We start from the raw sequence: 12,033 nt of genomic DNA on the forward strand, positions 1-12,033 counted from the left end.
TCAGTTGCTATTTATTTTTAGATATAATAACCAACACTCATAAGCTTCACATAAGGCAGTTTTTGCATTAACTTCTAAATCTAATTATAAGTTGTTGTTTTTTTCAATTCGTTGTTGAAATATAATAATTTAAACAGTGGCTCTTATTTTCATGACAGATTTATTTAAACATACATTAAATAATCAAGATATCACTAACAGGTTAAGTCGAATATAATAAATATATAGGCTAATATAGTGCATATATTTAGCGAAAGAGTTAATCTCTCTTGTGAACTAACAGCTGTGGACACTGAATGACTTAAATCAAATATGATAAATATGATACTACGTGACATTGTTTACAAGCTGTTTTATTGTCTTTCCGCGGTTGAAACACCGATTGAGCAATTACACGACATATGATACATTTCAGTATGTTGTAATGTATCCTCAACATACCTTAAGAGATATTAATTCATGTTTATTCTTTAGGAAGAGATGATCGCGTTCACTCGCGCGCCTCCGCTTGAACTGACGCACCTACAGTGATCAGTCACGTCACATTAAAGAGCGCCAAAACGGCATTTATCGTTTGAACTTCATGATAAAATGGACTGAATACTTAATATGTTCGTGTGGGAACTCGGTTTGAAGTATGTTCCGCATTTAAAACAAGCCGACTGTTAACTGTTAGAGTGTGTTCACACTTGTAGTTCTGTTCGTTTGGTCCGGACCAAAAAATAAAAACAATACACATAGTCTTGGTCCGCTTCACACTGGCATTTTTAACAGCGAACCTAAAGTTACCGAACCAAAGGCATAGGGATACGGTCACAACCTGATTGGTCGGCTTTTATGACATATATTTCGCGACGGAGCTTGCTTACCGAACATTTGAAACAATGCTGTGTGCTGGATTAAACGCGATCATTTTATGCATGTACATCTGGTTTTATTTTTACCAGCTGAGAAAATGTTTTATCAAGTTCAAAACATTCAAAACAGCAGCAGGATTTCCTCCGTTGTGTGCAGAAACGAAGATCTGCATATATTGATGAGGCACTTTACCTCCTCGTTGCTCCACGTTTGCCCTCTACTCATTTTGGATACACCGATCTTTCCGCGTCGTCAAATCAGCTGATTTGTAGCGTCACATCTTGTGACATCACGTCCAGAGTTCGTTTGGAAGCGGACCGAGACCCATCTTTTTAGCGGTCTCGGTCCGCTTGTTTGGTGCGCACCAGGGTTCGGATGGCAGCGTTCACATATGTTCAAATGAACCGCACTAACCGAGCAATCGCACCAGGGTTCGTTTTAATCTAACCAAACATGACAAGTGTGAACGCACCCTTGCATTCGGAACCGTTTGGTAGGCTACACGTGCCCTGTATCGAAGTGGTTCGGTACGAATACGTGTACCGTTACACCCCTACTTCTCAAACAAGCGTATGAATATTTTTATTAGTGGTGGGCCGTTATCGGCGTTAACGTGCAGCGTTAACTTGAGACTCTTTTCGGGCGATAAAAGATGTAGCCGTTAATCTATTCTCAAAGTTGGGTTGGGAGCTAGGTCTATACTACGCAAGCTATGATGACTTTCACCTTGATATTTTAGCGCGGATGTATACCTAGCCGAATTGCACTGTAGGGGGCGAGAGAACGAGTCTTCGAACCTGTGTGTATGTCTACAAGTGTTGTCAAAAATATCGATATTTCGATATGTATCCATACTGAAATGTCTGAAACGATACGATACTCATTTTCTACAGTATCGATATATCAGCTGCACTCTCCTCTCTGACCGACAGCGAGTTGACACGCACCCGCCTCCTCTCATTCAGTCCGGTTAACCCTCTGAACATTGCGAACGGGTGTTCTGCTGGATATTTCCTCATGACAGCGTTTTAGTATTGGTGTGACTGGTCTGAATTTCGCGCGGGGTTGCACATAATGTTAATTCTACTAATTCCCGCAGATTTCGCGCTCGCATCTGAAGCGCACACACACATACCGTAATAAAGCCGCTTCTGACATACAAGTGCAAAAATGAGCTCCTTTTCCAGGTTATTAATGGTCAAATACACTCAACAAATGTCTCAATGCCCATCTTGGTGAGTATTAACGTAAACACAGTCGTAACCAGCTCACAGGAACAGTGGGATCCATGCGTGCGTCAAGTCTTAAAGGGACAGAAGTTATTTATTATTCAAACTACAAAAAGACAAAGGGTCACTTACGAGCACACATATTCTGAATGCCTTCGGCAAAATTTAAAGATTTAGAGATTAATCTATGCCCACCACTAATTTTTATATAACAATATAACAATACAAAGTAACAAACAACATTTACATACAAAATGTGCATTAAAACCATCATGATATCCACATAACATGTCATTGATTTATTAATTAAATTATTCTAAACATTGGCCACAATGATGCAAGTTTAGCTCTATTGATCACTGAAATTCAGCGACATTTCATTCAAAATGTTAAAAAAATCGTAATAGTCATGCGTTTCACGCTGTTAAAAAGAGCAATAAAACCATTGTGATATTCACACAATTTGTCTTTAAATTAATAAAGCACATTAATAGCATTTTAAAGTGAGTGCATTACAGTATAATTCAGTTACACTCTGGTCACGCTGATGCAAGTTATGCTCTGTTTTTGGTCAGTTGCCACATAGATGGAGGCTGGAGGAGAATTAAGGCTTTTACTGAATATAAAGGTCCAGACGGGGCACTAAGAGGCGTGCAGTCTAAGAATAGACACACACACACTTCTCTCTGAATGACTCACAAAACAAAAGACCAGCCTCCACTAGAACACTCAAAGCAATCAATCAATCAATACTCAGCCCAGTGATGTCATCATCAGACCCCCACGATGACCTAATCTGGATGGAGACCCTTTTAGCAAATCTGTTTTACTGAGGGGTCTCAATACATGCGGTCAATATTGCTGTTGCTGTATGAAAGTGAAAATGTTCCCTCGGACAGTGTGATATATGTCTGAGAGAATACAGCAGCGGAAACCATCACTAACAGTGGATGTTGTTCCCAGCTGTCCAAATTAGCGAGACATCTGATAGTGTACGCTGGAGTGTTTCTCTCATTATGGTGGTCTCCCCGGCGGATGAGGGTTGTGCCTCTTTCAGCTGGTACCTTCTGGGAAATGCGTCAAGGTCAATAATGCAGTTCACTCATGCAAAAACACACAGGGCTGGGCATATTAGTGTTTTTAAGCCTTTTCACGAAATTCATTCAAATGCTGGCAAATGTTTCTGTTTTTTTTTTTTTTTTGTCTTGTTCAGACTGTCCTTGTTAATTCTGGATTGATTTGACAGGGCTGTCTGAGTCATGATATAAATAAACCTTCTTCTTTTGTCTGGTTTTCAGCATTGTAGACGGTTTGTGTGGGTAAACAGAGCCCGGCCCTGCTTGGGGATATGAAGTCAGCTAGTCACTAGGCCAGAAGCAAACATGTCTGCTGGTTCAGCATCTCGACCTACAACAGCACTAATGTGTGTTATATTGAACAGTCTTCAGTGCTGATCTGTTGTGGTGAACGTATATACACAGGCACAATATGTGTGTGTAATATGTTGCTGTAGTGTGTATGTAGGAAATATCAGATTACATTTCCAAATATTCCTTTTCCAAACATTCACGAGTAACATCCACATGGATGGCAGGACCCAAGCATCACACTGCCTCCAACGGCTTGCCTTCTTCCCATAGTGGATCCTGGGGCCATGTGTTCCGCAGGCAAGCGACACAAACGCAACCGGCCACCCACGTGATGTAAAAGAAAACGTGATTCATCAGACCCAGACCACCTTCTTGCATTGCTCCGTGGTCCAGTTCTGATGCTCAATGTTGGTGCTTTCTGCGGTGGTCAGGGGTCAGCATGGGCACCCTGAGGCTATGCAGCCCCATACGCAACAAACCGCGATGCATTCTGACACCTTTCTATCAGAACCAGCATTAACTTCTTGAGCAATTTGAGCTACAGTAGCTCGTCTGTTTGATCAGACCACACGGGCCAGCCTTCCCTCCCTACGTGGATCAATGAGCCTTGGCCGCCCATGACCCAGTCACCGGTTCACCACTGTTCCTTCCTTGGACCACTTTTGATACTGACCTCTGCAGACCGGGAACACCCCACAAGAGCTGCAGTTTTGGAGATGCTCTGACCCAGTCGTCTAGCCATCACAATTTGGCCCTTGTCAAACTCGCTCAAATCCTTACGCTTGCCCATTTTTCCTGCTTCTAACACATCAACTTTGAGGACAAAATAGTTATAAATATCGGTGTATATCTCTTTTTTTTTATAGTATTACAGCTTGACATTTAAATTATTACATTTAAATACAATATTTTGAATGTAATATACATTTAAATAGTCTTATGGACAAATATAAAATTGTGTATGCTCAATGCACTTAGTGCATTGCTGTTTGGCACTATACAGTAAGACGCAGTATTCAGTGTAAGGGTGAGGTTTTACCTAAATGTGTTTTCTTTGAACCATATTGCCTTTGTATTCTCTTCACTTGCAGGATCAAGTGATAGTTAAACAAAAGGTAAGTCAGACATAACAGGGTTTGTAAATGTGGGGCCGGCCCCCACAGCGGTTGCCATGGTTACAGGCCCGGGGGGGCAACATGCGCATCCATCCTGGAAGCTGGCATGGTGGAGGGTGAGGGAGAGAGTGAGAGCAGCTGTGCTTCCACCCAGGAAACACATCAGGAGGTCAGACAGCTGCAGTGGTGCCGGGGGCGTGGCCATGCTGTCAGCCTCATGAGCTCACCGCATTCTCTGCAAAAAGTCCAGATGAAGTTCATCAAGTTGTGAGACATTATATAAGCTGGACCTGGGTTTGTTGTCAGGGCAGGAATCCCAGAATGAGCAAATGTTTTTGTAGGGATAAAAACAGACTTTATTATGGAGCAGCAGGTTACACAAAGAATGAACAAAAACTATACTAAACTGTGGGAATCAAAGAGTAATCAGTGTCTTCAATGTATAGCAGTGTTTAATGGAACAATGCTAACTAGATTTTTATGTTTTTAGAAGAAATCTTGTGCCTAGATGAATGGCTGCCAAGATATAGGGGCTGTGGATGGTTGTTTCTGTGTAATTGCTAAGGTATTCAGAGTTGCTTTTAGTGCATTGCTGTTTGGTTATAGGCGGTTTAAAGTAGGTTTAGGAGATGCATCTGTCTGTTCTCCATGTTTTTTGAATTGTGTATTAGGCCAGTGCCTTACAATGTGTTGCACTGCGTGAGGCAAAGGGTGGTCACACCAGATACTGACTGTTTTTCAGACCCCCCCGGACCCCCCCAATACAGTAAAACTGCACATTTTAGAGTGGCCTTTTATTGTGGCCAGCCTAAGGCACACCTGTGCAATAATCACACTGTCAAATCAGCATCTTGATATGCCACACCTTTGAGGTGGATGGATTATCTCGGCAAAGGAGAAGTGCTCACTAACACCGATTTAGACAGATTTGTGAACAATATTTGAGAGAAATAGGCCTTTTGTGTACATAGAAAAAGACTTAGATCTTTTTTTAACATTAATGTATAGTTCAGTCATGAAACAAATTGAGTTCGGATTGGTTTGTCAAACGTAAGTTCCCAGCCAATCCAATTCAAGTATTCATTATCTCGTCCATATAACCGTGGCGCATCAAGGATGCACTATCGCCGTGCGCCATGCAGCAACATTATCTTCAGCTGCAGTGTAGCAGATCTAGTCCACCAAGAACAAACCTATGTACACTTCATTCTATTAATAAAATGTTTCAAAATTATCCCGAGAGTTGTCATGACTGAAATCAAAATATTATGCTTTTCCTTAGGAGGCAGGAAGTGCATCTCCAGTCTTTCTTTTGGCTCTGATACACTTGTACTACCAGGGGACCACAAGAGAGAGGAAAAACAATAGGGGCAGCATCCATTAACTGATCGTGTGTGACACAAGTGTGTGTGTTTGTGTGTGTGTTTCTGTACTCGAGGCACAATTGCTTCTGCCCTAAATGGAGAGCACGTGCATCACTGCAGCCTCTCTTAAACACATCACACGCAGAGCACAGCGAGAGATGGTGAGATCAGCTGACTGTAATAGTCCAAAATATTTCAGTTCAATATTAACATAAAGCCTGAGGCTTTAAAACACCCTCAGAGTTCAGAGGAAGAGCCTCTCTCACACAGGAAGACAGAGGGAGGAGATGGCACACATTGTAATTTTGGCCCTTCTGAAAATGCCAGATCTGATTGGTCAGTTGCTGAGACTAATGATGTGTTTTAGGTCTCGTCAGGATGACCATAATTACAAGATTAAAAGACTTTTGAAGCTGCTGCCATTTTGGATGTTTTTACATGTCGGAGCTACCTTGGCAAGTTTAATTTGACAAAGATTTAAATGTTTTTTACGACTCAGAAATGCGATAAAGTCACAAAATGGCTACAGTGTGTACTTCACTGGCTATGTGGAAGTATGCATTTTGAGCATGAAGCAGAAGTGTACGCCAAATGTTGAGATACTTCCGCGTGAGAGATCAGTTATCTTTTTTATTTTTAGGATCATACTAACTGGTTTAGGTTCATTCATACCAACATACTTACAAACTGCTCATCTTCTGGATTAAAATGGTTATCTTGGGGGTTTTAATTTTCAGTTTTCTTTTGGCAATCCAGTTAATCCAGTTGTGTGATATGAGTTTTGTTGTATACTACACAGTGTAGTTGTCATCTGGGTAAAATGTGCAGAGTATGCAGATATAGTAAGATTTAATATTCTGAACATTTCAATTCTCGCAAACTATTTGGAGCGAATGCGATTGATCTACAAATGAAATGTAGATCCTTTGAAATCTGCTGTTAATCTGTTCCTTTCTGTGTCATCCATCAAAATACAATCATCGAGCCGAAATGATTCACGTCATCATCTCTTTTGTGTCGTTCCAGGGCAAATATTGATGAGGTGGAGACGGAGGTGGTGGAGATCGAAGCCAAGCTTGATAAGGTAAGATGCTTTAAAGCGGTCACATGACCTTCTAACCCCATCAAAGCGCATTTAGGGCACGCATTTGTAAATCACAGCTTATTCCTTTGTTAGAAATCACATCTAATACCTCTGTAGCCAAACACTGACATCAGGCGCTTCTACAACAAGGTCAAACGGTCAACCTCAGGCTTTACGGATCATCACTACAGTATGTGCAAATGTTGGTGCAAATCCAGCGGAGAAAGCCATGTGGTTTGTCATTAGAGAGCAGAAAGCGCACTTGCAAAAAGACATTTGTGGTTTATCTCATCTGCATTAATGTATAGTGATGGTAATCCTGTTTAAATGATGTAAAGATTGCTGGACCTTATTGACGGGAAGATCTAATACTGTAATACTAACTTCTTGTCTAATGCTCTCAATACACTAGCCTTTGGGCACTTGACTTTTATTGTAGCATCTTTTTATAGTAATTTAATATGAATCAAATTTGCCTTATTTTAATTAAATTGATAACTTATTAATAAAAAAATTATGGCTGGTAATGCTGACGAGTTACAAGTTTATCTAACAATATACATATATTCCCTATACAATCATATACATTTTAAATATGGAAAAATTGTAATTCTGAAATGAGATGACATGTTATTTGTCAACTACCCACACAGACGCCCTTGCACACAGTTTGCATGAGAAGATGAAGATGAAATAATATTTGAGGAAGAAGTGTTCATCTTCTCACAGATGTCAATGAGCACATATGTTTCTCTAATGTTTTTGTGATCTCCATCTGTTCCTGAACACCAGATTACACCCGGGTCACTCTTGGAGGTTATTTAATATGTTATGTATGTATGTATGTATGGTTTATATTCTGTTTATTTTTATTTATAGTTTTTTATTTATTATTATTTATAGTTTTAATTTATTATTATTTAAATTTTATATTTTTATTTATTATTATTTATATTTTATATTTGTATTCATTATTAATTACATTTTATAATTTTTTATTATTTACATTTTATATTTTTATTCATTATTATTTAAATGTTATATTTTTATTTATATTTTATATTTATTATTATTTTATATTTTTATTTATTATTATTTATATTTTTATGTATTATTATTTATATTTTTATTTATTATTATTTATATATTATATTTTTATTTATTATTATTTTTATTTTTGTATTATTATTTAAATTTTATATTTTTATTTATTATTATTTATATTTAATATTTATTATATTTTATATTTATATTTATTATTATTATTATTTGTATTATTATTTACATTTTATTTTTATTAATTATTATTTCAATGTTACATTTTTATTTATTATTTATAATTTTATATATTATTATTTATATTTTATATTTGTATTTATTTATTATTATTATTAATATTTTTATTAATTATTATTTACATTTAATATTTTTTATTATTTACATTTAATATTTTAATTTATTATTTAGTTATTTTATTTTATTTTTTATTATTTATATTTTATATTTTTATTATTATTTATATTTGTATTTATTATTATTTATATATTTTTATTTATTATTATTTATATTTTATATACTTATTTATTATTGATTTTATATATATTATTTATATTTATTATGGTTTTTATATATACATAATTTAGTATTATTTAATGCATGTATTTTATTTATTATTTGTTGATATTTTTATTTATTCCTGAAATGTTCAGAATTTTAGAACAAAGTAATTACATAATTAATCTTATACAAATATTTAATATTAATTTAATATTATTACAAAATCTGTAATATTTTTTATTTTATTATTCAAAATATAATTTGCTTTTGTTTTTGCTAAATTAGAAAAGTGCTAATTAATGCAAAAAGGGGTTAGCAAACAACAACATTCATCTTCAGTGACTTCTACAACAGTTTTCTTTGAGAAAAATCACGAGTCTGGATCATTACAGTCTGCGGTGAAGCTGTTATTTTGCTGAGTCTGATGAAATGATCAAAAGTTGCATGTTGTTGTAATTAAAATGCTTGGAAACACCAAACAACAACAAACAACCGAACCAAACGCACGAGAGAAAGCCAATTCATTTCTGCATCACTGTGCTTAAAAACATTAATGCATAACACACATGAAGGAGAATCACACATGCAGTGTATATGTCTATATACACATACTCATGCATACGTACTAATCATTTTTAGGAAACCAACATTTGGATTCCTATTCACAAACTGATGCATTTAGATCTATTTTTGCATGACAATGTCTTGTTAGTTCTTGCGTCTGGCTGTTCAGACGTCGAGTCTGTGTGTCTGTTCAGCAGCTGTGTAGAACAAGGCCTCTCTGTGTTTGTTACTTTGACTCACGAGGAGAGTGTGGGAAATTAAGAGATTTTCCCAAGCCGATATTGTCAAGCTTTCAGGGTGCGTGTGTGGATGTAATCGAAACAACACCTAAGGGAAGAAAGAGGAAGATGAAATACAGAAGAAATTAACCGTTCAGGACAAAAAGGAACTAAACTTTGTTCTCTGGTTTGTGTCAGACTCTTTATGCTGGGACAGACACATGGAGCCCATCTGAGAATGCGTCCCATCAGGCATAAAACAAACACACAACCACATGTGAAAGCCCTCCGCGGAGTCAGGGGATTTGTGGCATGTGCGAAAGTGGGAAATTTTTGCCTTGGCCTTTACATGTGGGATCTAATTGGCACATTAGTGAGAAGAATTACCACACAGATGAGACCGCACCTGTTGTGTCTGTGTTTGTGTGATTTTAAAGAAATATGCTGTGTTAACGGGATAGTTCACCCAAAAATGAAAATTCTGTCATAATTTACTCACCCTCATGTCATTCCAAACCCATAAGACTGACGATCTTTTAGCAGCGTCAAAGTAGTTGTGTAGCTGTCAATGGAGGGACAGACAGCTCTCAGATTTCATCAAAAATGTCCTTTGTGTTCTGAAGATGAACGAAAGTCTTACGGATGAGTAAATTATGACAGAATTTAAATTTTTGGGTGAACTAACCCTTTAAGGCCCGTTCACACCAAGAACAATAACTACTAAAAAAATTCTAAATATAAAAGAATAGCATGCAGAGTCCACATCACAACTATAATGATAACAGCACAGATAAACGATACCATTGGAATCAGGTTTTCTTTCAGCTGATGCATGATAAAACATTGACAGCCAATCAGAATCCATACTCAAGCATTTAAAGCGGCAGACGACAAAAACTACAGCACAAATAATATTGTCCGCTGCTGTGGACGCTAATATAGTTCTCATTCTTGGTGTGAACGGGCCTTTAACGTCAACCTAATACATAAATATTGTCTTCTGATTCAAAAGGTCAAAATCCCCACCATTTATGAAACAAAAATACTAACAAAAAATATTAACTTCTAATAGTATTAACTAAAAACGTTCAAATATTGCTGACTTAATATTAACTTAAAAATATTAACTTTAAGGAAGGATGCAAAAACACTTTTCAAAATAATAATATATAAAAAAGAATACATATATTTAGAATTTTCTTTATATTTATTATGCAGTAAACATAAGACAATATGTGGCAGTAAATATGTCACACTCAACATTGTAAATATGTCATCAGACAATTGTGTTATGCTGCAAAATATATCAAGAGGTTTTAATATTCTGCTCTGGCAGCACAGTTGAGGTTATTAAAGGTGAACTATGTAGGATTTTTGCAGTAAAATATCCAGAAACCACTAGGCCAGTGTTATATATTTTGTTCAGTTGAGTACTTAGAATATCCCAAATGTTTCCAACTATTTGTAAATCGTGAGAAAATTGCTATTTTAACCAAGGAACCGGGACGTGTGAGCTATGCGTGTGAGGGAGTCGCCTGTCGATTGCGTCATATCTCTGTCACCCTCGGTTTCCGGTTTTATTCAGTGAAACGCTTTACTCTCACTGCATTGTGAACAAGTGTCATAGCAGCCGCCGAGCGAACGTCATAACTTCCTTTTCAACACACTCAGATATATCTAATACGATAAACAGAGTTGCGTTACCTCATACTCATGACCTGAAAAGAGGAAGTGGCGCCGGCAACCGTGTCATAATAAAAGTCCCGCCGGCGACTATGCCATAATAACAGTCCCGCTCTTCAATCGCTCCTGTGGCCTTGCTCAGCTCCACAACACTCGGTCCTGCTCTGCTTCAGACTACAGTAATGTTAATAATCGCATCCATGAACATGATTTCTGCCCGAGTCCTATCCTGACTGTTTCCCACCGGCTGTGAGGTGAAGACCACATGCCCCAAGATTCTGCGCTCAAACGTGCCGTCATCAAACTACGCCTTTGTTTTGAACAGGCGACCTCTAGTGGACGGAAAAGTTACATAGTGTAGCTTTAAGTCTTAAAACGCTTCATGTATGAATGGTTTATTGTGTCTTATGTTACCTTCTTTCTCTCTGTGTTTTTCTTTAATAGCTGGTAAAGCTGTGCGGTGGTATGATTGAAGCTGGGAAAGCGTACGTCACCGCCAACAAGCTCTTTATCAACGGCATCCGTGACCTATCCCAGCAGTGCAAGAAGGACCAGATGATATCGGTAATATTCAGGGCTGGAAATGAGGGGGGACTCGGGAATGAATTTCAAGGGTGGACAGAGTTCCAGTTCAAAATGTAGAGGATTTCTATCTTTTATCGAATGCTATGCAAATATCATACAGAAATATAGTGGGATTTTCTGCATCTATAGTTTAAAAAATATAAAATATGTCCAACACCTACAGTCAAACACCTTCAACATTTTCTCACATTATCAGTTTATTCGCTATAGTTCACAGAATGGTAATAAAATATGACAAGAGTTAAACTGTGTCAGAACAAATTCATCTGTAATGGATTACAATCAACCATCAGCTGTTAAATTTAAGTACACATTAAATCATACCAATTTAGGTCAACCAATTACCAAGCAATGCTTAATTTTCTTCGGTCTGTGGTGTAAAAGGTTGCATTAGCATTTAAAGAAA

General features: G+C 37.2%; 1 protein-coding gene across 1 annotated transcript in view; it reads left to right on the forward strand.

Annotated features, from left to right (window-relative positions):
* The window catches only part of acap3a (ArfGAP with coiled-coil, ankyrin repeat and PH domains 3a), a gene marked incomplete at its 3' end in the record, with an annotated part of 96,635 nt that overhangs the window by 35,440 nt on the left and 49,162 nt on the right, over positions 1–12,033 (forward strand). Inside the window, exons 2-3 of the mRNA XM_079802550.1 lie at positions 6,963–7,020; positions 11,487–11,606. Of these exons, the coding sequence (XP_079658676.1) occupies positions 6,963–7,020; positions 11,487–11,606 (178 nt within the window). The remainder of the gene's footprint in view (positions 1–6,962; positions 7,021–11,486; positions 11,607–12,033) is intronic.

The sequence above is a fragment of the Gobio gobio genome (assembly GCF_949357685.1).
Source record: "Gobio gobio genome assembly, chromosome: 21".
NCBI classification, from domain to species: Eukaryota; Metazoa; Chordata; class Actinopteri; order Cypriniformes; family Gobionidae; genus Gobio; species Gobio gobio.